The sequence below is a fragment of the Rhea pennata genome, chromosome 14 (genome assembly GCF_028389875.1).
Source record: "Rhea pennata isolate bPtePen1 chromosome 14, bPtePen1.pri, whole genome shotgun sequence".
Lineage (NCBI taxonomy): Eukaryota > Metazoa > Chordata > Aves > Rheiformes > Rheidae > Rhea > Rhea pennata.
The window spans coordinates 11,934,678-11,962,104 of record NC_084676.1 but is presented as its reverse complement, the minus strand read 5'-3'; the positions used below and the strand labels follow the sequence as shown (position 1 = coordinate 11,962,104).

General features: G+C 41.3%; 1 protein-coding gene across 10 annotated transcripts in view; it reads right to left on the bottom strand.

Moving 5' to 3' along the window:
• Positions 1–4,451: 4,451 nt before the first annotated feature.
• SGCD (sarcoglycan delta) overlaps positions 4,452–27,427 on the bottom strand; it is a 359,895-nt gene continuing 336,919 nt past the window's right edge. For all 10 annotated transcript variants that reach the window (XM_062587001.1, XM_062587000.1, XM_062587006.1 and 7 more), the window contains 2 exons: positions 15,545–15,668; positions 4,452–13,833 (listed from right to left, as the gene is read on the bottom strand). In XM_062587001.1, the coding sequence (XP_062442985.1) occupies positions 13,660–13,833; positions 15,545–15,668 (298 nt within the window). In that variant the 3' untranslated portion in view covers positions 4,452–13,659. The remainder of the gene's footprint in view (positions 13,834–15,544; positions 15,669–27,427) is intronic.

The following is a 27,427-nucleotide window of genomic DNA, read 5'->3' as shown; positions in this document are numbered from 1 at the left end:
CCATCAGCTGCAAAGAATTTCTTTAAACTCTCATAGCAGCTTTCTGCTTTTACCTTCAGTCTTTGCTGGCAGAGGAAATCACGACAGCTTCTCACTTGTCTTTGGAGAATAACATAGCTTCACCTCATCATTCAGAGCCAACATACATAGGCATGAGTAGCAATACTACTCCTTTTCCCACAGAGAAATGCTGGATCTCAGGACACAGCATTGCAGTCCTGGCGCTGCCCCACTGCCCCGTTTGGCTGGCAGGATGGGGCACTATCACGCCGGGCCTGGGGACAGGGCACAGCCAAGGCTAAGGGCAGCTGAGATGGATTCTTCTTAAAAAAGCAACCGTTGTAAAAGTCATTAAAGGAGGGGAGATATAAACCATGGTCTACAGTTTAAGGAGAATAACAATTTCAGCCCCTTACCCACCAGAACAGTTCACAGTACTTCCTAGGGGCAAGCTACAGCAGACAGAAACAATGTCGAGAAGTGTCCTGCCGCTCCATTTGCCCGAGTGAATGTGAACTAGCACTAACTATGCCTGGCAATGCTGGTTTTTTTCAAGCCCCTTTTTCCTAAGTTCCCGGCTAGCTCCCAAATCGCCCCTGCTCCCGGAGCAATCAATCAAGTGCACTGCTCAGTGCTGCCAGGAACCCAGCCGGGTTTGTCTGCGCCTCCGATCCACGTTCGTGCCGGAGCAATGACCCACACAGCAGCCGGTTAGGTTAACAGCACACCGCGGCTGCCAGGCCAGCATCAGGCCTGCTCGGCTCTTGGCTGCAGCAGCAGCCCAGTCAAACCAGGGTGCTGAGCTGAGGAGGAAAAAAAAGAGCGTAAATTTAACATTGTGCTGACGGCCTTTGCTCATGTGGACTCCGGAGGCCCCGGCAAGGCATTGCTGCCGCCTCTTGCGCCCCTGTTTGCTGCCGCAGTGTGGGGCGGTGGCAGCCCCTTTTTAGGTGGGATGCCAAGAATTAATCTAAAAGCAGGATGTCACCCTTATATCTCCTGATTTCTTTGTTCCCTTCATTAGTCTTTAAACAGCAGCTTGATATACTTGAGTTTTGGTGCAGCATGTAAATAAAAAGAAGTGGTACGGGAGAAGGTGAGAACGAACAAGCCTCCCACTGGAGCAGCTACAGCCTCAGCCCTGAATCAGGAGCCTGCAGACCAAAAGCACCTGGGTACCTCTCCTGGCCTAGGATGAGCGACGCGTGGACCACAGGGCATTTGGGGGTACTAGTATATCAGGAAAGAGCTTGCTAAGAACTGGATTTTTGCTCTCCAACATTCTTACCATGCAACATGCCATGGGTGCTGTTAAATGACTTACCACCGCAGCAACTATTGCGTGCTTCCGTCCCAGGCAGAGCTGTGCTGCCAGTTTGCGTTTCCTATGACTGCTAACCGTTCATTGCAGATTAATTCATAAATAATTCATCAGATGCTGCATTCTGTTCTTAAAAGTTCACTGTGTAGGTGGCGGGTTGTGGGTTTTTCTTGGAAGTGATGCTGCTTTTCTCTTTTCTTTTGTCTTTGTTAATCTATGTGTCTGTGTCTGTGTGTGTGTGTGTGCACAGCTCCCATAATATTCACAGCCTGCTGGTTCCACTATAGATGACTTTCTATTAGCATCTTTATAGCAGGTGATTGTTACATTCAAATTAGATTATTACAGTTCAAGCCAGTCATGTTGTAAAAACTGTCTTTTGCATTTTGCGTTTATTTAAATACCCAAATGTTTTTGAAAGTAGCCCCAACTAACAGGAAAGTAATTTTTCAGAAATAAGTATTATTCAGAAATGCCCCAGCTCCATACCTCACTCACTTTTCCTACGTGTTCTTGTCCAAGCCCACTGGTCCTGGGAAGCAGTAAAAGCTGTCAGCTGCTGCTGAGATGGTTTGCAAGGGCAGCTTGTGATGTAGGTGGCTGCCCATTAAGATAAATGTGGTCTGATTAATGTGGTCCTCTCTGGGACCAGGGTCAGCCCTGTGCTGCATGCTACAGCCCTGAAGCCTCCTTGGTTTGCTCCTGTAAGAACATCGACCCCATATAAATATAAATATGCCACACTGAGGGCCAGACCAAGTCTGCACCAGAATAGCAGTGGGCAAAAGAGGGAGGCTCAGGCCAAGAGTGGCAGCCATGCAGAGACAGCGTCCCTTTCCAGCACACGCATGTATTGTTTCTTGCCTCTTTTTATAGCTATTACCTGATCTGGCCAAGCAACTGGAAGAGCTCAGTCACGGGCAGCATGCCTATGGCTGGCTAGAGCACTCAGGCGCTGTGCCCAGGTTGGAGGTGGCATTTAGGCCACGTAGAGTGGCTGCTTTTTTGGTCAGAATAGGTGCTGAGCAGCACTGAGGTTTTATTGTCTCCTGCCTACTTGTGGGTTATGCTGTCATTTAAAATATTTTACTGCTGAGAGTCGGACCATGGCTCAGGAACTGGGCTGAGGCAGGAGTAAGAGGAGCCCCAGCTTTAGGACAGCTGTTTGGTGGCAGAAGAAGAGCAGTTCCTCTGGCTCGGCTGCCCCCGGGACGCCCAGGAGGCGCTCCCACGCCAGCACGAGGCACACGATGCAGCGGGAAGAGCACAAAGCCCGGCCGAAAACGAGGTTATCGGAGAGATTTAAGAGGGGTTTTGTACTTTTCCCTCCCCACATGCACACGATGAATGGAGCAAAGCAGCTGGCAGCAAGCATTGCTAAGTGAGGAGGCAGTGGGCATGTTTTCTGTCCGCATTGCTGTGTTTCTTATGAGACTGAAAACAAAGCCTAGAAGTAGGAAAAAATGTCTCTGTGGGTGTAAAAGGGAAAATACCACAGCTGATGCAACACAAGCTTAGCAGTACGATGGGCTGAAGCAAAGCTGTTATGTGAAGGGCTATTCAGAAACCCCAATTTTAAAAACTGCAGATCTTGTCAGTAATGTGTATTGCAATATCCTGACAGTGTGAATCAAATATTTAAAAACTACTTACACATTGCTTTTTATTCTGAAATGACTGCAAAAGAACAGCCAAGCTCTATTTGTTGGCCAGATTTCTTGCTTTCTCTCTATTAAATGAGGGCATATAATTTTCCTCAGGGAGACATTCAGCATCGGGTATACTTAGGTTGGAGCCTTCATCACTAAATTCAAGAGGATTTTCCCATTTACTCTGAGGACAGACAAATCAAGGTCACAGCACTTGAGAGAAAAACTGTTAAAAGCATATGCTTGTCATCACTGATTTTAGACACTGGTTGTAAAAATAATCGCTCTGATTTAACAACTGAACAGCAGTTGCAACTTGTCTGTGGTAGGCTTAAATGAAAAACACAAAAACCCAGTTGCACATACAATGTTAAAATGCTGAAGTTGATACCATTTTACAGAGTTTGAAATCAACTCATTTGGTCTTACTGATGTTCTTTTCTGCCTTTATAATTCTTTCTTTGTTCAGTTTGCCTTTTCTATTTGCTATTTAGGAATAAAAAACTAACTTAAATTGCTAACTTAAAAGGGCAGAAAGGAAAGCAAGCAAAAATTGGGAAGTACATTTTAAAAACTGAAAGGCAAAAATCTAGGAAGAAATTGAATTTTGATGATTTTTCCAAGGACTCAACTTTGATAAAAATCCTGTTTTTATCACAGCTTCCAGGCTTTCAAAGATAGTTACAAATTCAGTTGCTACTAAGTACCTCACTTTTAGCATTGCAGCCATTCAGCTGCAGAGTTATGCCTCATATGCTGTTTCAGTGGTGTTCCCAGCAACACAACTCTAGACCAGGATTAACTCATAAATTGTAATTTGCTGGAAATTCCAAATACAGACCAAAAACTGCAGATGGAGCTTAGCTAACAGATGCTCTTTTTTTTTTATTTTTTTTATTTTTTTAAGGGCAAACAATCCAAAATCCAGGGAGTGAAAGACTGTGCGTGTCCAGAGAGCAGAACTGAGTGAATTTATTTGAAGCCTGGTAAACCATGCCCTCTACAAACAAGTGTCCCTAACACCTGCATTTTGGCAATGTCACAGCTAAAATGACTGGACTTCTTCTCTGCATTTGAAGGCATGCACAAGCTTTTGTCTGGATTGAATTCTTGTTCTTCGTTGAGATAATAAGCCTCAATCAACACTCTCCTTTACTGACAAAACCCAGGGCAAACAAATCCATATTTGCCGTGATGCTGCTGCATGGGTGAGACCTGTCACAGGCAAAGAAGTTCAACAAAGCTGTAAACTCAACCTCTAACAAAGGGGAGATTAATTTTTTTGGCATTTTTTTTTCGGACAGCAACCTGCAGAGATACTGGTTGTCTCTTCTGGAGCATTTTTGCCCTGAACATACCTAGGGATTTGATGCTGCAGAATGGCTCGCTATGTTGCTCCAGTCGGCCAACTCTGGCAGACCAATGTCGGTTTGAGCTCCTATTTATGTTCACCATGCTCAGAGAAAAAAGACTTACGCCTCTTTCCTTCTTAACAATCATTATTTTATTAATATATTTTACAAGATTGCAATTGAAATCATTTAAATACAAATTTGTTTTTTTATACAGAAAGTGTAATAAAGTTAAAATAGTTCCTTGTGTAATTCATAGCATTATTGCAATGCTTACAAAATTTTGCATAGAGTGTGCAAGGATTGATGCTATATGATACAAAAAAAGCTGTATATTTTCCCACACAACCACACACATACATAAATTAAAAAGAAAAAAAAAGCCAAACCAATCTGAATTTCTTAATGAGAACTGTGATAAGACTTCATTTTGTCCTCTTCACACTATCAAGGTCATTGGTGGTTATCAGAGTAGAGGTCAGACAAGGTATTTTATCATCACAGATGAAAACTGCTATAGCATATGGGTCAGGCCTTTTATGCTATAGTTGTAGGTGAATGGGCTTTTGCTTCAAGTCTCACAGAAAGTTGTTTTGCTGTTGGTTTTACCTACATGGAGCATTTATCGGGTTAACATCAACAATTCTATCAGCATTTGAGCACCACCACTCACACAAGGCAAAGAATTAAAAGAAGTTCTGGGGAGAAAAAAAGAAAAAGAATTTAAAAAGGAGCTGAGTCAGATCCAGCAGGTCAGCCCCAGCCTTGCTTCCACACTACCGCACAGTTCAGCTCCAGCTCCAGCTCTGGCCCACAGCTCAGGGAAAGCTCTCATCCAGAAAGAAATCCACGTGTGAACGCTATCAACTGCACCCGCCTTCAGCAAACACAGTGTACGGTAATTGCTCAGATCTGCTCTGTAAGAGGCTTCTGGTGTGCTCTTACTTTGCTGAGCAAGGGCAGGATTTGTTAATCCTTCCTCCTGTGCTCGCTCCGATAACCCACAAAAGGGCACAAGAAAGCAAATCCCTCCAGCAGCACCTTGCAGCCGCTTGCTGCCAGTGGCATGGCCCCAATCTAACACCCAGAGAGAGCAGCAGAGCCCAGCCCCAGCATGGGGAGCCCCTGCTCCACCTGCACCGGCCCCAGCTGCGCTTGCCTCCAGCGCCCCGGACGGGGTGGCAAGGAGAAGAGCTGCACCATGTCAGGCAGCAGCCCGAGCTGCCAGCTACGGCAGGACTTGCCACAGGTCTTTACCCAGGCCCTTTTCCTTAGGGAAAGCCCAGAGGCCTGAGAAGTCCTGTTCTCGTGCCACCCTGAGGAGAGCCCGGCTGGGATTTCAACGGGGCAGCCAGACTCCTCCTTCCAGTTGCACTGGAGGCTCAAAACCTTCTGTGCCAAACCCTCCGGCAGGGCGGGCTTACACCAGCTACAGAGTCAGATCGCTGTACCACTGCTCCAGCTTAGGCCCTCAACCTAGCATCACTCCTCGCTCCCGTTCCCAGCTCGGAGGGCCAGACCATGAGACAGGGACTAAGAAGAAAGGGCAAAGCCACCCACCGACATCCCCACCTCGCAGCCTTCCCACGTGGGAAGCACAGGTGGCTCCAAGAGCTATTCCCTTGCACCTTCTGGCATTGCTACTGCTGCTCACAAGGTGTTCAGTGGCTTGTTAGGACAGCAACCAATACTTATCATCACTGTTACGTATACCACTTAGACTGCATGAACATGTAATCTGTCAAATCATTAATACTGCCAAAGTTTTTTATTATCCATTACATCACTAGCATTGCTATCAAGAGCTGTTAGCTGCACAAATCCAGAGGAGGACCAGAAGAAGACATAATTGGCATGCTCTTTCTTAGTGAAAGACGCTAACTCCTTCCTCTATCGGCAGCTATCCTGTAAGAAAGCTAGTTACAGCATTGGTGGAGGTGGTGTTTGCAGCTAACTAAGTGTGGGAGGAACTCTAACAGCAACATTTTTTCAACTATAATCCAGCCTTTGATAAAAATAGAACCACCCACAAATAATTATTCCTTTGCTCTCCAGTGTGAGCCTGCCTCAAGATGTTTCAAGGACTCCGTTATGAGGAAATCTTTAAAAGACCAAAGAAACTGCATTGCTCTAGAAAGTGATAATGCATTTAGCAGTAGCAGGCTTCAGAAAGCTTTATCTCTTATCAGCAGTTAAGCCTTTTGAATGGGGCAAAAATGTGAGAGTACAATGCAATTTTAAATGCCTGTTACATGCAAAGATGCACACGACCTATGCCTTGCAATGGGTCTGTTCCTATAATAGCAAATGTGTTAGAAATGGTGAGACTTTCCATTTGGGAAGAAGCTGATGAAAGGCTCTAAAGTGTCTTTTTTTTTTTTCCCCTAAGACTGCATGTCTTTATCTTAAGCTTTTGGTAGCAGAGAGCTTCTGCACAAAGCTCTCCCTCTTTTACTTTCTGTTATATGTTAGCACTGGACCAGGTTGCCCAGAGAGATTGTGGAGTCTCCTTCTCTGGCGATATTCAAAGCCCGCCTGGCTGCAACCCTGTCTAACACGCTCTAGGTGACCCTGCTGAGCAGGGCGGTTGGACTAGATGATCTCCAGAGGTCCCTTCCAACCTCACCAATTCTATGATTCTATGGCAGAAAAATTAAACAAATTAAATGCAAGACAAGCAAAGATTTATGTATAGTTTCATAATGGACATACCCTTCCTATTTTTAATAGTGATTAAAAACTTAACAAATCTCACCCTATCCAGGGTGATCAGTTGCCCCAAAGCAGCTTCCATTTCTTCTGACCAGGCAGCAAACCACTCCTGACCTACCAGCAGGCTTGTGACAGACACTCACAGCCACTGCAGCACTTTGGGTTGTAATAAGATGAGACATTTCCTCAGAGCGACAACAGTGATAGCTTTCCAGCAGGAATTGCACTTGTAGCAAATTAATTTTTAAGCAACTTGCATCTCTAGTTTAAAGTGACTTGGATAGGAAATCTCAGTGGTAGCCCATGATTGCATTTGCTTCTTCACTTTAGATAAAAATCCTATAGCTTTAAATATCCATCTTTTCCTGTATAAAGAAAGTGTGTCACTGTTCACAAGGGCACAATACAATTCAAGTGGCAGGACAAGAAACTCTTAAATGATAAAGCTTCAGGGCTGTATGTGCATAAGTGTGTGCATCTCAACCTCAGTAGATTTAAAAGTTTCTAAATGCAAGTCATTCACTATAATTTCTATCCATGCCCCAAGCCACTGTGGTTATTGTAGATGGAAGTGACACCCTAGCAATATTAAAAAAAACAGCCCAAGCTGTAAGTGGTTTCAGTGACAGTAATTTCATCATGCAAAATCAAGCATAGTTGATAGCATATTTAGGAAAATGGCCAATATTAATTTAAAATGTAATATTGTAAGCAAAGATGTTTGTGGCACTGCTGTGATTAGGGCAATATTTGTTACCTTTTCTTGTCTTTCCTTTCTATCTGTCTTATTTAATTCACACCACTCTTGCCTGAATAATCCAGTAATCAGTGCAACATCAGTGTTTAACCCTCCTCCAATCACAGCCATAGACTTGGCTACATCAGCTGTGAAAACACTGCAGCTTCCATGCAGAAGGCCTAATTTCTGCTTATGTGCCATTGCCCCATGTTTCCTACTCTTTGGTTTTGGTCTTCAGAAGCACGAGAGAATGAGAAACACCAGGATCAGGGATCTGGAGGATGCAGGCCACCTGAACGTGGCCCAGTGCGTGGGCAGAATACTGGCTACCAAAATACTACATAGCAGTTTTAGAACTGATGAAAAGGTTAAAGTGGGAAAAACTTAAATGTTACTGTGATTGCATGCCTCTACAACGATGACAATGAGGATAAAAAAGCTGCTGTTTTCACATTCGAAAAGTGCTGATATACTGATTGCTAGTGCTTCACAGAAATGCTCCCTACATTTGCTCAGGCGCATTCGGGATGATGACATTTTGAAATTTAAAATGTCAGCCATAAAAATAAAAGAGCAGAGCCTCTAACTTTTTTGTTTCCACTGTACGTTTCGTTTAAAAACGAAAGGATTATGACACAGTTATGCTTCTATACTGAGCAGGGTAATTATGAATTCTTAAGACTAAAGATTCAGATAGCCTTACTACAGCAGCCTCTCTGGTCTTTTTAGTGTCGCCACTGAAATGGAGCTGAGCGCACCATGCCTCTTCTTGATAAATCCACCACAATTCCATTAACCCTGCCAGAGTTCCTCATCTGCTACTGCTTGAACATAAAGTGAACAGCCAATAACACTTACTCCGTTTATTTATACTTTCAGCCTAGGACAGTATCTTTTAAAATTCTTATACTGTACCATATTTCTTCATCTTTCAAGTTCCAGATATCCCTACCTTCCGTATGCATTTAAATAATTTCACATTATTTCCTTTTCTCCTCATTAACAAAATTAAAATCTTCCTGCCACTTTCTCTCTCAAATGCAGCCATGCAATAAACCTGTACTCTTCCTGCCCAGGTCTAAAAAGCACCGTTAAAGTTAATGCCTTTCAGAACCAAGGGCAACTAGGAAGGGATGAATTTCTGTAAGTCTTTGGTCTTTGCCTCACTCTTCTTTGCAATGTGAAATTTAAAGCTGTAACAGTAAATACACACACACACACACACACACACACGAAGGAAATTGGCTTTTTTTTTTTGTAAACAAGTGTATGTGAACATGTATATATGTGTATGTGTGTGTGTGCATGCATTTTATGACAACAAAAGCTAATTTCCTTTAAGGATGCCTGTCATTCCAAACTAGATATGACACTAACTGATTTGACATCTTCACGAGATCCGTAAGAACCTCTCTTTAACCTTGGAGTAATTTCTAAGGAGTTTTTTCTTGATTTAGACATCATTCTGTTGCTATACCATATACTACAGATGGTATTTTTAGGCTTATGTCTTAAACTTTTTTCTTTTCATATATTGTGGTGTTTGTGATTAAAGGAGCAAAAAAACCTCCTTTTCAAAATGCAGCTGTTTGACAGCACAATTGAGCGAAACAAGTATAAATCACTCTTGCACGTTTAGTTTTCTAATGGTGTATACCTAGGAGAGGCCTTACACACATTTTCATTGCTGCTCACTTCCACTTATTCCTTTACTGTTAGCATTTTCTTTATACTGTCAAGCTAACCATTTCACTGACTGCTGGGAAACATAAACTTTGAAAAAGTGTACAAAGCCAAAACCAATGAAAGAAACTCGGAGAACAGATACAGCTCTAGAATCAGTATTAGGATCTCTGCTTTTGCTAATGGCAAAGTCTTTTTGCTTAAAAACCAAGCCAAGCCAAACCAAACCAAATCAGAACACCCTAACTCACTTATTACAGCAGAAGGGTCATATATTGCACAAGGATAAGGTACTGGTGTACAGGTAAGCACTGCCAGTGATTTTCTTGACTGCTTACTAAAGTGTGGCATTTAAAGCAAACTTAATAAAGTCCCAAAGCCCTATAAAATTAAGAGTTAAAATACACAAAAGCATTTAACTGCGGTATTCATGGTTGCCTAAGGTATATTGACATTAGTATCACAGTTGCTTGATTAGCATTTCAATGTGTTTTTAATGCACATAGCTGCAATGCAGAATTGCACACAGTGCAGAGTCAGGGTTCAGCCCCCAGCCACTGAAATAAGTGGCAGGGTTTCCATTAGCATCAGTGCCCTGAATTTCTACCTGTAAAGAGCCTGTTCTAGTGCAGGCAGCGAAGCTGTTGACATCTCTTCCATCGATCTCAGTAGAAGTAAATTCATCATCCACCTCAGCCTTGCCTTTGCATTGGGAGGTAAAATGAAATTCCTATCTGAAATAAATGCATTCTCCCTTACTTGTAAAGGCTGAACTAAATTACAGGCCTGATTCATAAATACACAAACCTTTGTGCATTTTTGGTATTTTAAGCGTGGTAGAGAGAGCGTATGTACAAAATTTCAGCCAGGAAGGTTCTAATTTGAACAGACTTAAGGAAAACCAACTCATACAGGTAAAGCAACTATGAGTAATGAATAGGCAACCTAAACTTAACTAGGGTCACATCATCTGGGTGATCAGCAAGAGCAGCCCTGCACAGACATCCCCTTTAATAAATGTCTGCTGATTGGGCTGCCAACAAGGCAGGAGGAAGACAGTCTCATGCACGTGTCTTTCCCCAGGTGAGTCAGTGTCTCCACAGTGGCCCCTGTACAACAAGCTATGAAGCATGAGATACTAGATATATCTGTATGCTACTTTTTAAACAAAATACTTTTTTTTCCTTGGGACCTCAGACATGCAGTCCTGTTTGCTCTGGTTTGTCACTTGCTGAACAGCAGGGGATTAATCCTGTAGCTAACCCAAGAGCATGCAGTATCATCTAAATCATAGCCTTAAAATTGAAGTGAGGCTCCAACGATTCACAAGTCTCCATATGGGTTCAATCTCTCTAACACAGACCCTTGTCTTCTGATACAGCATATCATTTTATGCTTTTTAAGATAGAAACAGGATTGTAAAATACATTGAAGTATTAGGAATTCCCTTATGTCGACTTTAAGGTACCTTTTCATTCACCTCAGCGAATCTTTCTGCAACACCTCGTCTTTCACAGTGATGGCACAGACACATAAGGCTCTTCCCTTACAGCTTTCCTATTGAAATCCACAAAAAAAAAGGTATATGGCTGAACACCTTCAAGCAGTTTCATGGCCTCCGTGAAATAAGAAGGTGATAATCTCATCCAAGAGCCCAGCTGACAACACTGGGCACTGAAAACAGTTCCTGGAACAGAAATCCTCAGCAGAGCAGCCAGAGGGTGAGGGGATGGAGACTGAGCCGCCCTGTCTCTTGGGTGCAACGCTGGACTGCAGGAGCACTGTCCTTCCTGCGGCAGTTCATGCACTCAAAACTGTTTCCCTCTAGCATCAAAACTCTGAGGGAAGGGAAGGTTAAAGCAACCACTTCTCTGCACCGAGGACTCTTTGTGCAGCACATTTCTTCCCAACAGCTCACACGCTTCTGCACACGGGATTTGTTTATGAATCGGGTCATGCTTGCTATAAGGTTTGTGATCCACATAAAATGACACAGGGCAAAAACTCTACAGCAAAAGTAGGACTATGAATGGGACTTCAGTTGTGGTCCCAGAGGTAATGTACACAGTATTTTGCTATATTTAACATGGTAAAAAACATCTGTATCACACTAGGTGCCCCTACAGTCTTAATGCATTTCATTAATATCTGTTTTGTGTTGTACAACCACTTCCCAAGACACCTGGTGACAACACCCTCCTGTCCCTCCCCCCAAATAAACTAGTTTTAATAACAAGATAAATATGATGTGCTTCTCCTTGCTGAGTGCATTGACTTAAGGCATAGGCACAATTCCCCTCTTTGAACAGAGATGGTATAGTCCTGTGTCCCAATACAATTGTTACCCTGGGTGACCCTTTGCATTCAAACATTGACTCAAGACATAATAATTACAGAAATCATTAATTAACAGACAGTTTGAATTCATTAATTAATCTGACATAACATTACTGATATAAATGTAGTTTATCCAATCCTCCATCAGGTACAAATTTTATAGGGTTGTTGCTTTGTGAGGCAGCAACATCTAACTCAAAGTCCATGAAAGTCAATGGAAAACTTTCCATCGAGTCCAGCTCCTTTTGGATTTGGTCAGAATTGTTCATTTAAAGAAACAATAACAACTGGTACTCTTCAGATCACGAGAAAATACAAGGAAATATGTAAAAAAGAAACTGGCTGATTTTTTTTCCAAATATTTCTCTGCTGGCTATATTTTATCTTGAAAATTGCTTAAAGAATGCCAGCTTTTCTTAGATATCATTAGGACGGGGACAGATCGGTCATATTTGCACATGAGGTGATATTTTCAAAAGCATCTCAGTGACTTAGAAACCTTGCTGCTCTCACGAGACTTACTGGGACCTAGGTATTTTAGAGATAATTATAACATTAGTTTTTCAGGGATTTTTTTATATACAATTATGGGTCAGAATTCAATGATATGGGCTCTTCTCATTATTTTTCAAAATCTGAACAGAGGAAATAATGTTTCCAGATCAGATCTCATGTTTTATCCTGCCCAGAAGTGACTCCTAGACTTAATTATATAAAAAAGCACCCATGAAAAGATTCAACCACAAAACTTCTGGGGCTAATGTTCTAGAGGAACCAGCATCCAAAGCTCTTGCTTTCCAGTAATCATTGTTATGATCTTTATAAATTCTAAAGAAAAAAAAAAGTTTCACTGTCAGCGTCTCTGATATTTGCAACATACAAAAAAAAATGTTTTCTTAATGTGGAGAGGTCTTCAGGTTAGTGTTCCAGTTGATACTGGATAAGAGCATAATATCTTCAGAGATCTTCAATATAAAATTCAGAGAAGTTGATTAAGTTGGCTTTGATTTAATTTTTCTCCCAGTGACAGTGACCTTCACGTGTTTGTTATTTCCCCTTGGTTTGTAAAACTCCTACTTGAGAAGTGGAAAGGGCTCCCTTAAGAGACTCTCAAATACCAGTCCTTCGCAGACTGTGTTCCATGCAAATAGCCCAAGACATCCTTTGCCATGCACAGACTAATCTAGACACCTTTCAGATAACATTTATTCCAGAGAGAAGATCTGGACTTTTCCCCTGGTCAAGGGCTGGGAAGAACAAGGGAATGAAATTCACTTTTCCCAGCAGGGAGCACTACTGTAGGTGAAAATTAAGGAGTTTAATCTAACCTCGGGTATCTTGGATCAGTCTAGGCCATCAGTACAGCATGTCTGGCTATTTTGTTTTTCTCAAGCCACTGATTTAATGGTGCAAAAGTAATCAGAGATGCTACTATCCCCTTTCTATGTTGCTAGGTTTAAACCGGTTCCATGGTCCTGATGAGCCAGCAATCCCATTGCTCTGAGAATATGATCAATAATGAGGGGTGATCATCAGAATATCTTAATGCAGAAAGGTCCAGGGGAGCATCAAGTCCAATTCAGCAGATTGTATCAGTAAATTTTGGTGTGGGAAAGAAAAATGCTACACAAATGTAACAGGGTCACCCTGGGATTCCTTGTACTGAAACATCATTTTACACAGAGGATATATATATATATATATTTTATATATATATTTTATATATATATTCACACACACGCGCGCACACACAAAAAAAGTCTTTGATAGGCTTTCTGTGTTCTAGTAAAAATAGTTGGCAGCTGCAATCTGTGAGACCAGAATTGGCTTTTGTGCTGCCTGTGATGCCCCACTGCAAATTGTCTCTCAAAGGCAGACACTTGTATTTATCTGGCAGGTCGAGCTAGTGCCTGCCTGTGACAAAAATAACCTCCCATTGGGACACACACAGAGCTCGTAGATTTTTTGCCTGGACCCTGCAGAAGAGGAAGATCCTTGAGGCAAGTTAGGTAGTTTGATTTTTGCAGAATTCAACGTTATCTGAAGTTGTAAGGGGAAACAAAAAAAGAGAAAGAGCACGTTAGTGGAGAGCTGTTATTTTTGACCTTGAGTTTAAAGAAACTTCCTTTGGAAAACTGATGTGCTAGAAACTGTACTGAGCAAGCAAGTGTATTAAGCGTGGATGAAGGGGAAAATCTGATGTAAATCTGAGTGAGCATATTACCTGCCTTTACCATGAGCCTCCCAAGAACTCTGCTTTTTATCTGCTGATCTGGCAATCCGCCCCTTGCATTTTCTTGGTTCGAAGCTTCCTGAGACATCTCGGTCTTTGGATTAACTTTCCTCACACAGCGCCCAGCAGTGTGCCCTAAGTACCCCTATTGCTAGTGGGGAAGTGCATACGGTTCACATGCGCACAACAACAATTCCCCTCTTCCGCTGGCACTTCTGGCACTGGGATCCCATTTACATTTATACTTGTAGACTCGCAGCACTGACTGTGGAGAGCATTTTTATGAATGTTAGGAATCAACTGCAATGCTGTAACAGACCAGTCTCTGGTCTGAATTTCCTCTTGTAGAACAAGATGCTAAAATAAATGTTTGGCAGCTCTTAGACACATGGCAGCTACAGCAAAGTGCTCTAATGTTACAGAGAAGAGCACAGTAAGATAACCTGCAGAACTGAGTATTACAGTGGGACTGACAGTATCTGCTCATATCTTGCAATTACAGTAGGAGTCTCCACTTCAGTTTTAGTATCGAACCATCTAATCTCCTCAAAGAGACAGGTCAACATATGCACTTTAAAAGCAAATTAGTGTTAAAAACATTAAGGCAATTGCTTGCAATAGTGAAATGCCCTGGATTTCAACTGTAGTCTGTCACCCACCCCCCTTCTTTTTTTTTTTTTCCTTTTCCCTAGTCTGGGTTTGGAATATTTTAAAATAAAAACCTATAGCAATAAAGGGAATTGCAGTAAAACTTCTATTTTATGTATCACATCTGATATAAAGATGGGAAATCATTAGGAAATCTTGGGACCATGCTGCTAGGAGGCTCATATTCAACACAAGTTCTTTCTGACAAGGCTCTTGCTGGGTTCCCCAATGTGTTTGTCAGCCACATCCTTCAGTGTCTTCCACCATTGTAGAGGGAGGAGGGGATAAGAACTGTGTGCACATGTATTTCTGAGACACCAGAAGACACTTAACTCAAATCTTACTTTACTTTTGCTTTGTGATATAGTTTTTAGTTATTCTCTCTTCCCCTTTGGAAGTTTCCCCAGTGCAATGACCTATGTTTCCTAATGTTCCCTTTCTTTCCAGAATGAAAACATCAGCTACAAAAGCTTTTCAGATCAATGCAGATGAGTCAAGCTCTTCTTATAGAAGAATGCATGAGATAAGATTTAATGATGTTGGCAAAGTAAATCTTGTTTTAAAGTGACAAGGAAACAGAAAATTCATGAGTACTGTGTATTTTACAACTGCATAAATCTGCTTGAACAACAGATGCTATTATCCAAGCACTTTAAAAATAATGAATCAGCCTTTTCCACAGAGAGAGAGAGTTGTGTTTGCATGATATGTTCAATCACTGCTAGCAGAAACTAAGCTATGAAGGCCTGCTTCACCACTGTTCTTAAACCAGCATTGCATATGGAGCTCCTAAGTCAGTCAGAAAGTTACAAATCTGCAGGTGTGTAACTTGGTTTGTTTTTGCCGTAGGGCTTGATGTCCTTTGCCTACCTCTCCATCTTTGGATTCCAGCCTGAGCTCTGTCCTGCATGTAGCCTTCAAGCTGCCAGCCTCGGCGTTGATCTCGATGCCTTTTGGAGCCTCCATCACCAATGCGCGCGTAGGTGACTCAAGTCTGTAACAGAAAACAGAATTACAGATCCTGATAGCTTGAATAGTCAGGCTTAATATTAGATTGTCTTCTCACACAGTTTGAGTGCCTGTTGCAAGGCAGCTTTGGCCCCTACCAAATTTCCAATCCAAGCCCGTTTTAGTCAGTGGAAAGAACTAATGCATAATGGATAAAATACATAACTAGTCCAATCTGATAGCATTGCACAGCAACTTTGCTATGCTGTAAATGCTAGCACAAGAGGCAAAGTGCAATAAGCTTCTGTGTAATCACTTGGCCCATATACAAGCTCAGATTTCTAACTAAGCAATACCAGCTAAGGATATTACCAAAGCCGTACACCTACACACAGCACAAGCACATTTTGTCCTCAAGCCACCGTATGAGTAGGAAAAAATTAGTCCTCATGACACCCTATAATGGCATAGAAAGGTTTAACGACATCTAAGAAAATTGACAAGAAGAAAGATTAAGACTCAATGTTTGCTGGCCTCCAGTCCTACGTTCACATCACACTGCTCATACTCAGGCCATCCTGTGCAGGGCTTTGACCGCTCCTAACAGTGGATAAGCCATACAGAGATCTGACAACCCGAGTACAGCACTGGCTAACACTGCTGATCCTTTTAGTTCAGGCACAATTGAGGTTAATGCTTTAAGATCTCAACATGTAAGGTTCAGTCTTTGTTGCTGATTATTCATTCACAAGTCTCATATTATACTTGTTTTTTCTTCATTATAAAGTCTCAGAATGTGAGTCTCAGAAGTTTTTTATAATTAAGTTCTCAGGATTGTCTTCCTAGTTGATTCACCACAATTTATTTACTGCAGCATTGCAAAATCTAGACTACGATCTCACCAGATGAACCGAGCAGGAGAACTTCAATGGAAAATCCTCTGCCTCACAGAAATGGTTTGGGCAGACAGCAGTAAGCATATGGACAAAACTAAAGCACAAGGGCAGCACATGACCACTAAGCATGCTTGGATGTCTTTTTGGATTTCCTTGTGTTACTGCAGTGGCATTTGAGCTGTTTCTTTGCTCTTTTTATATATTCATTTGTGCAAGTAAGTGTATTCTTAAATAGACTCCTGCTGGTACTGAGACAACATTATAGTGGAACTAAGGGAATTCAGTTGTATTTATTTCAGCCAACAGTTCAATGAAGCAGAGGCATAGTTCCTTCTAAGTGACACTTTTCAAAGTTATGACTTTGCCTCTTGTTGCTGTCCTCATATCACTGGTTTCAAACACCTTTCCCTCAGGACCTCAAACTCATTCCCTAATTTCCTGGCTGACCCAATTAAATCTAATATCCACGGAGAAACTAAGGCATATGTAATACAAGCCGTGAGCAGGGTCTTATGGTTAGCAGCATCTCCACAGTCTTTCTGAGCTGTTTTTTGTTTGCTCTTCACAGGGAGGGCATATCTTATGGACACCTCCTGATCCCTCAACTATTATTACCCTTTGGCTGTTTCCTGTAAGAGGAAACAAAGGTCAAGACTGCTGCTACTTTCCCTTCCCCCCCCCCCATTTTTTTCGTGATTGAATTATAGATTGTATGGAGGAGAAAAAGCCTGCTAAGAATGACTGACATTAAGCAGTGCAACTTGGGGTATGATTCCCTCTGACCTTCCAGTTCCAATGACTGCCCTACCAATATCTGTTAGAATTTCCTTATGGCAAAAACAGTCACTGAGTGTGATCTTAGTTCTCTGACAAATGCGCTCTGGTGGCTTTAATTATGGTGACTTGACGCACTGTCTGCCCCACCATGCCACAGGAGATTTCTGCCCAGGGACACAATACATTTTCAGGCTTAGAGGTGCAGCTCACAAGCTGATGCCCAATCTGAACCACTAAGGACACTCTGCTTGCACTAAGCCCCCAATGATCTGCACTGTAATGGCTGAGATTCAGGCACACATTCCCATTTGCCATCTCTGTCCCAGAGGCAGAATCCTCTGGAAAAATAATAATAATAGAAAAAAAGCAGACAGCAGAGGCCAGTAATGTCTTTGGTCAGTATAGCTAAATTCACTACAGGATGTGCCAGAACTCCAAGACAGCTGAGCTAATCTGCAGATAAAGTAATTCCTGAGAACTATGGCCAGGTGACTCTTTGGCTCTTCCATGTTTTAGTGAACCTTTCATTTCTTTGATATCGTGGCTGTCTCAATACATTTGTTCATCTGTTAATCTTGTAGCTCTTCTGCCCACTGAGACATAAATCCTTTAAGTACAAAACAGCATTCAGACACCACAGTGCAAATGAACTCATTTGCAGCAGCACTCAGTCCCTGCCATTTAGAGTAGCAGCTTCCTACTCCCACAAAGCTTTAGAGGTGAGAATGGAGGACAGGGAAAACAGAATCTTTTCCCAAAGCAGGTGTATCAGAGGAGAACCTTCTACGTGTACACTTTCCCCCATGCACACAGATCCCCGTAACATCAAAATGAGTTAAATTCATCCTTTGAACAAGCTAACAAGTAGCTGAGAATCTATTAGATACCATTTTTCCCAAAAAGTTTTAGTCTCTGTTCAGACACCCAAAGGGACTGAGTTGTTCTCATGCTGATGAAAATCCATGTAGTTTTAGACACTTCCTAATCTCTACAGAGATTTCTGTCTCATGGAGACACAAATGTCCATCTTGAGCATCTCCTAGAAGTTGCAAATGTAACATGGGACAGTCACACATGCCCAGGGCTTTGCTGCAACCATGTAATCAAGTATGCTCCCTGCAGCAGCACATGCAATTTTTTTTAATGTTAGATGAGCCGAACCCACCTCTGTCATTCTATATCATTAGCTCAGACAGCTACAATTTTGCTGACATGCTGAATTAACCAAACACCATCCCTTTAAGGTTAAAAATATCATTTTAAAGCCCAAAGTTTTTTTAGAACCTTAAAATTATGGAAATGATTGCAAGTGCTATAACAGTAAAGTGCATTTTTTTTCAGTGATAAAAAACTTGTACTTAAAGCCTATATGGTTTTGTAGTTATACTCTGGGCTTGGAGCCTGATTCTCTCTCTTATAACTGTTTGATGTTGGTGTAACTCCATCTGTCCACATGAGACTTTTGTGTAAGTGAGGACAGAAAGGTCTTAATAAAATTTTCCTTGGCATTTGAGGAACACATGACTGCAAGAGATTTATTTTAATTTAATTATTTTTTGATTTCCTGAATGAATCCCTGAGATACCTATCTAAAACCGAGAGATAAGAAATCTATATAAAGTCTATACAAAGAAAGCAGTTGAGGAGTTTATGCTCTAGGGGGGGTTGAGTAATGTTTACCAAATACTTTTTCATTTTAAGCAAATGTTTAAGAGACACTCTGCTTTTAAACCTAATTCTGTCTTCCAGAGCAGAACCAATTTGGAGACAAATAATGAAAGAAAATGATTTAGCGATGAACAGATAATTTGTTCAAAATCAACATTTGTTTTCCAGTATGGTACTCTGGAGCTGTCAGTAGGATTCACATTTCCAAGCTAGGTGTAAGCCAGTATTTACAGCAGTAGGCTAGAAAGGTGGCTGCATGAATATAGATTGTTTCATTATTTGCTCCAGCTCTTGAATTTTCTATCCCAGCAATTGGCACATAAGCCCTTTTTATTGACCATAGGTGGTGCTTATTTTTGCTCCAAGATTTTGAGGACCTGATTCTGACCACTCTTACAGAGCTGTGAAGGGAGAGCAACGTTGCTGCTACTCACAGAGTTACACTAATTTTCAAATATTGTTGATGAATTCAGGACCTAGATACGTTATTTCCTTCCTCTGTCATAAAGTTGCTCCTGTCCCAGTTCCCTAATAGGTACCTGAAAAGCTAGTTTTCTGGCCTGGGTTACAGCCTGCACCATGGAAAACTTGTTGTTCAGTTCCCAGCTTTCTTACAGATCCCAGACTATCACATAAGCCAAAAAATTTAAAAGGAAAGAGACAAGCAATGGGATTCTCAAAAGTATTAAAGTGCCCAGGATCCACTTAATACAACAGGTGTTATGTACTTTTGAAAATCCCATTGAGTACCTAAATGCCGTAACAATTTTGACCCTTAAATTTACTTCTTAGTTCTGCAACAGAGGTAACAGCACTTTCCAGCTCCACAAGGAGGAAGAAGAGATACATACATGAGTGGTTGTAAAGCGGTTACATTCTGTAATAACTGAGGCCAGGTAAGTACCATAGCCAAAAACGGATGTCTGGCAGCTGAATATTCCAAAACTGCAATATTAAGCTCTTATCCTCATCAAAAATACTGCTAGTCCTGTTCCTCTCACCAAGCACCCTTTGCCTGCATAGCACCATGCATGATGACGTATGTGGGTGAAGTCTTTCTCCAGTTCACTCATGCTTAATGGACAGTGTTAAACATGCCTCTTAAGCCCTTTTACTCAAATCTGTCACTGAGGCATCTCTTACTTTAAAGTAAGGTGACGGCATATGTGCATCTACCAGTGAATCCCCCTCCTGCTATCACTGGAAAGTCCGTGCAGCTAGGAATCAACCAAAGAGCAAAATTTGCAGTGCCATCCCCGCTTTGTTTTGAAGACTTCAGCAGTACCCTAAAGGAGGTCAGCATACAAGTTTGTACCATGGTCCCAGTGAAATTCACTCTCTTGGAAAGGCCGTTACTTACCCAGATTTCTAGTTTTCATTTTCTTCATCATAAATGGTCCTACTAATCACACCAGCAGCATAGATTATATTTTCTTCTTGTCCCTCTCCCCTACTCATTCTCTCCAAAATAATAATGGTTTTCCTATTATTATTATGAACAGCTTTCTAAATTCGGGGAGAAGAAAAGATGTTACAGACATTAAACTGGGCGCTGCTGATGTGCCTTCAATAAAATGGATATTATTTCCTTAAAATAATAAAGTTCAACATGAATATTTCATGGCGAGAACATACTGGCCTGGGTTTGATGCTGACACCAGCAGCACTTGCAATTCACTGACAACTAGCTGTGGGCGCCCACGGCAAGCAGCTCCCCAGGCAGCGGCTGGCATCGAAGGCTGCAGGAGCACTGCACGGCATAGGGGACGGATAAGCCACCACATGTGAAAGGGGTTAGCCGAGTGAGGACAAATCTTATGGGAATCTTATGGGAGCCTATTACTGCCTTTTTTTTTTTTTTTTTTCCCTGCAAGGAATGGCCTAAACCTCAGACATTTTTTTGTCCACGGCATGGGATTTTTCTGCATGGGGACAAACTTTGCTTGCAGTAAGGAAATGGAAAGAGTAGTTCACTCTCAGGAGGTTAGGAGCATATGATGCAGCAGTGTGGTAACATGAGCTAATTTAATTTTGCTTAGAAACCTCTGGATTGAGAATAGAGCATGTATTACTGCAGCTGTAGCCCATTATTTCTAATGACTCTAATTATTTCTTGTGGTATCCATCTGACCAACTATAAGGTTTCACATTGAGCATAAAATTAGCCAGTGTTACCACTGTGCCTGTTTACATCTCATTCAATTGGTATATTATGCTAGCAAATAAACGCAGAGCTCTATCAATTTGTCTGTAATGAACCAATATCTCAGGTTGAAATTTGTATTCAGTTTTTAACTTTCTTGTTTCAATGAAATCAATGGGATCACCCATTCGCAGTGACTTATACTTGGGACACTATTATTTCTGAGCTATCTTACATATATCTATATTTTCTTACAGAAGGAAACACAGCACTTGTCTCCCTGTTAATTGGAAGGTAATGAGCTTTTACTGGATTACAAAGAAGCCATTGCTTAATTTCCATTAATTTCCACTTCTAGAAGGCCGTCTTGCCCTTTTTTTTTTTTTTTTTTTTTGCCTTATTGCCTTATATCCACTTGTAGTGGAACAGACAAACATTTGGGAGGAGGAACAAGGGGTATGGTCTGGGACTCACCTGGTGCAAACCTTAACTGATGGTAAGTTCAGCCAGTCTTTGTAATCTCCCAAGCAGCAGAAGGCTTTGACCTGAACCCACCATTCACTACATTTCCTTCTCATTCCTTTGTAGTGGAAGATACTGGCATTTCTAAACTACGCTTAGAATCACTGTGAACTAAAATATGGCAACTACAGTGAGCTTAATATAAAACAGAAAAGGAGCAAAAAGGGAAGCTGACTTTAGTACACCGCAGGGATAGATTAACACCAAGAGGGAAAAATATACGTCTCTCTCTCATTCCTAATCAAGAAAGCACAATTCTGACATAATCTGACGTTGTACACGGCACAGCACAAAAGCTGCACGTACTCTGAAAGCTAACAGTAGATACCATGGCTAACAAGAAAATATGTATCATTGTTATTTATTGACTAGCATTGGCATAAATCTTGTTCTCAATTACATTTTAATGAAGTGCAGCAATTACCACTTGAATGGTGACATCTGATTACAGTCTCAATCAACAGAAATAAATCTTGCTTTTGAGAGGTTTCCAGGGCATTTTCTTCAAGAACATTAATTACGGAAGTAAACAAGGATATATTATTATCATTGCAGCCAATTGTAAATCCTGGCTATTGCTGTAAATACTCTGTAGTTTGAGAGCATGCATCACCATACAGTTTCCAGTGTTTATGCTGCAAATCTATTAAGTGACAATTCCAGCGCAGCTATATTCTAAAAAACATTGTTATGGCCTCCAGTCTAAAGCCACACATAATTCCTAATACAACTTTGAGGACAATGAATTAAAATTCTTTCAGCTATCATCCCCAAATCATGGGTAACTCCAAAGAAAAATCCAGTTAAGTCTATTATTAGACCTGACAGTGACAGAGGTCTTATGATAGTGTTTCTTTAGATACCATAGTTTTCCAGTTGAGCCGGAAAGAAGTGCAGTTCAAATGGCGAAGGATGCAACAACTTTGCTTCTCTGTATCAGGACAACACAGACACTAAAGAGATTTTATACCAGCCTGAGTCAAGAGGAGACAAGGAATTGAGAAAACACGATGAATTTACCCTGTGCTTAAAATTGTGCACTGCCTAAATATTTCCCTCGATAGGGAGCCTGGAGAATTTATTGCCTGAATATGTGTGAAACAATGCATCCAAATAATTTATCAAATCAGTGGCTTGCAGAAATGAGACCTTCCATGGCTTATTGTTGGTGCACTGTTTCCATGTCATCTAATCTTGCTGATGCTACTGCTACATTCTTCCACTTATCCTTCTTGTCACTTGGACTCTGCAAGTGTCCCTGTTGGAGGGAAAAACAGATGACAATATGTGTGTCTGTTCTGACACTATATGTGAGCTGCAGGTACTACAATTAGGGGACTTTTCCTAAACACAGTCCATGCTAAAATAATACTCTTCTGACCTTGTAATGGAAATACCTTAAACTACTTCAGAGACTTAAGACTCTTGGAGGAAGGATAATTGAGTAACAGTAGCAGTTTTAAGCCATTACAGAATAGGTCATAGGCAGCATTAGAAGGGTGCTGAGCTAAAACTGAACAAGGACTTGGGCAGGTCTACACAAATGAGAAACCAGCTCACAGGAACCCACCAGCGGCAGCATTAAGCAGGAGAGAACCACTTTCATTGTCATCTCAAAAAAAAATAAAAATAAAAATAAAAAGTCATCCCTTTGCAAAAGGACACGTTTGAGTATGCACTTCCTCCAAACATACCACAAATCCCTCACTTCAGTCTTCCAGCACACTTTCAATGTTTGTAATGTAGCAGCAGCTTATTCAGAGGTGCTAAAAAGGAGTAAAACTGGAAAAGTATGGAAAAATCAAAATTTAATTCCTTGCTACTGTCTATCAGGTTGCAGCATGGGAACAGCTAAATGAGATGTAATTATGCAAAGTTGTGCTAAATGTTTTAAGTTTTTTTTTTGACTTTATAAGTAATCTCTAGAATAGTTTACAAGAAGCCAAATATAACATTTAGAAGTTTAAAAAAAAATCAAAAAGAAGATACCAGATTAATCTAGGGAGAAAAATGTTCTGTAATACTATTGAGATCTACTTTTGTTACGAACTGGAGAAGTGGTGAAGGGTAGAAATTGTCAAAGAAAGAAGTATGAGATTAATGTTTAATGAAATGGAGGTATGGCTGAGAAAATTAAAATCATCTGGATAATTAAAAAATTCTGTTACTTATAAATCACGGAAGGAAATTATCATAGAAACTGGGAGATAGTCTAAAGTGATGCACAGTAAATACAGATGTGATTTAAGGAGATGATCTGTTTAAGTGGACATGGAAGCAATTCAGAGATACAGAATGAATTATTCCCATTTTAAGTCTATAGATGACTGCAACTTCACTCTCTACAGCCATGCAGCCAGTGGGTTGGGAGCAGACTGGTCCTGCTCTGAACCCCAACTGTACCTGATGGCCCTGAGCAGAGAGCTGTCCAAAGGATTATTCCATCCTGTGGTGCTCATGTTTTCAGCCTTCACTGATAAGCTCTAATGTCCAGAGTCATTACAATGTCAAACAGTGGGAAAGCTTTTTGCAGCAAGGCCTGGCTGTGGCCAGAAGGGGCTGAATGGCCAGGGTCAGGTCCTCTGCTGGAACAGCCCCACAGAGGGTGCTCCCCTTAGGAGCTCAATTCCAATTTGCCCAATTGGCAGTATGCTATCAGCTGGCAACACGGAGTTGAGTAGCAACTTCACAGCAACTGCAGGTGGGACTGAGACATTTCAAGTGTGAGAATGCAGCCCTATATGTCAATATAATCTGTGCTAGTCACTAGCTATACAAGATGCTACGTGAAAGAACATGGAAATACAGTAGCAGTGTCTGCTTTGGCTGGTGGGAACAGAAGGGACAGATGTCCACTCTTCCAGCTTGAGCCAAACAGGAACAGTAAATGACATATTATCACACAACAGGTTCAAAAGCAGCTCCTAAGTAAGCCATAGCACTGTTACTGATACAATCATTTAGGAGTTAAGAGCTTGTAATTATTACAAAAAACACATCCCCAAGCAGCTCTCATCACAAGTTAACCTTATACCTGAATCCAAACCGGTCAAGTAATGGTCTCCGAGTGGAAATTCCTTCATGGCTGGGTGTGCTGACCAGAGGACTCAGTGCTACCAAACGACTGCTCCTTTGCTCCCACTGACTTTAGGTTCTCTGGGCTTGTAGTGCTGTAAAATAACAGTCTCGGAACTTAGATGTGCCCCGTGTACTTCACAAACCATCTTCTTCTGCTCATCTGCTACACCTTGCTATGTAACTTATTGCAATAAAATAAAACAAACTGAAACAAAATAAAACCCTCCTCCTATTGGGTGCATTAATGAGCATACTCATTTCACAGATGGAGAAAAATAATTACTTTTTATGTTACCATAATTGCCTAAACCATAAATACATTTTTTTTAGAAACAAAGGTTGGGTTGGTGTAAGTTTCTAATTACAAGTTGAAAGCTTCTAATTAAAAGGCATAAATTGCAAGAAATCTTTTCAACCAGGATTACAGAACAGACTGCTAAGATTGGGTATTATCTTAATGTACTGTCACCAAGCCAGGAAGGAGACAAAGCAACAGAAACAGAGCATTCCAGCTCATTACCGGTGCCACTGAGACCTTTTGCTACATAATTTATAACAAACTGTTGTCATCAGGACCACAGCAGAGATGAGCACACCACAATGGCTCCTGTAGATCTGGAGAGCCACCAAATTTCATAGTAACCCTGAGATATGAGACAGACAGCTATATGGTAGTCTGGATGTCATAGCTGATGCTTAAATGCTTTTTTTACTTACAGAATATCAGTGAGATTTCCCCTGTGCTGGAGTGGCACAAAAGGGTTAAAAGAGTTAAACAAGCCTCAAAAGGCTTTATTATTCAGGCTGGGATATTTCAAAGAGCCCTTAGGCAGCAAAGCATGAGTGGATGGCAAAAGACAGCCCAACCAGGTTAGCTAGAAAGCAGTGTTAGCAAAGGCAGGCTGGCACTGAGATGCTTTCCACAGCCTTGGAGACATTAATTAGATGTTGGCATAGCTGGATCATCCTGTAGTGTTACCAGGATGCTGGTAAGATGGGTGGGCAGGTGGGTAATAAAATGGGTGGGGTTTATGCTAACAAGCACAAGCCCGTTGCATTAGCTTTTAGAGCACAAGTTACAAGGTTTATACTGTCTTCCAGATGCTTGCAGGAGGACAAATACCACCCGAGCTGGCAGGAGATTAGAAAATATGATGGGAAGATGGTACTTGAGACAGCTTAAAACTTGCTAGATTAACCCACAAAATATTTGTTACATTTGAACCAGCAAAGTGAGTTCAGCATGGCTCAGCATATTGTTTGACTGGTCTGGTCCTAAGAGCTCTAACGCCAGAGTTTTGTTATTACTGGACAATAGCTCTGTGCCACACCATGTATGAATCACTGTCCAAGGCATCAGACTCCAAGCACCTTCACTTATGATGAGGTGCATGTGGATGCCAGAACACTCCTACGTTTTCCTCAGTCTGTGTGCATATTCAGACACCAGAGAAGTGATACTGTGGTTCTGACCCCAAGTCCTTTTACTGAGAATCCTGGCCAAACTGCACAGATGCAATGTAAAGGGTATGTAGACTTGATCAAGTGCCCATAGACGGGTGACTTCTGCTCGCTGCCCCTGCTTACAGAGAAAGTGTAACGACTCACCCCCAGGAGGCTGGTCTCAACAAAACTGCATCTCCACAGTACAGTCAGCACTTGACCACAGGGGTAGTTTGGGCCAACTCTGCACACTACTTTCAAGGCTTGCTCTTCTACCCTACTTTGGTAGAAGACTATAGGATGCAGATTTCTTATGTTGCTGTTCTGTTTTCCAGATGGTTGAACAATCTTGATGAACAAATCAGAATGCTGTCACTGACAGAGATATCACTTTGCTCGTGGTAACACAAAAATACTCAAATGAGAGGATTACTGGTAGGGGCGCAGTGCTAAGCAAATATTGCAGTCATTATCACCATAGTTTGCATGCAGGCTTCTACATCAGAGCTACTTTATGAAGAGAAGAAATGCTGACCTAGATTTCCATTTTTAAGTTCTTTTTGAAGTCTAGCCACCATAAGATTTTTAACTGCCATTTGGTCAGACATAAAGGAAAAGGGTCAGGTAGATTAAAATCTCATGTGGCTAGCACACAGGTTCATTCTACAGTCCCTTCTACAATGATGTTTTACTTTTTCTTCAGTAATTTATTCTGTTTCCTTCTAAAAAGATTGGACCTAATAGTAAACCACTTACAATGAGAAGCATAGAGATACCAAAACTAAAAAGGATTTGAGATAGTTGAATATAATAGCAGCTGCAAAAAGGTGTGTCTGCATGCATTATATAGTTGGTGGTGATATCCTTTGGAAACAGGCACAGGCTTCGCTAAGTGGATTTGAAGAGCTTATTTAGCATGACAAACTGGCTACAGCCTGATGGCTATTTCTGAAAACCCTTTCATAGACCTTCAGAACCGACACTCCTGTGGCATACCCATTCATTGTACAGTCAATTTATAACTCTATCAAATTAAATCCTTATTAACAATCTTATTGACTCTGGCTTTGGCTTTTTGTACCCCTTTTAATTAACTGCAGTAACAAGACAAGCAATATCCAGTATAGCAACTGACCAAACATTTTGTTTTAAACATGCAGTTTATTTCAAGCAACTTCACAAAAAATGAAGGTTGAATTGCTATTTGCTAAATGTCAGTTTTCACACTCTGCTGAACCTTTTCTGAAGCTTGTCAACAACAAATCTGTAGCCATTTCC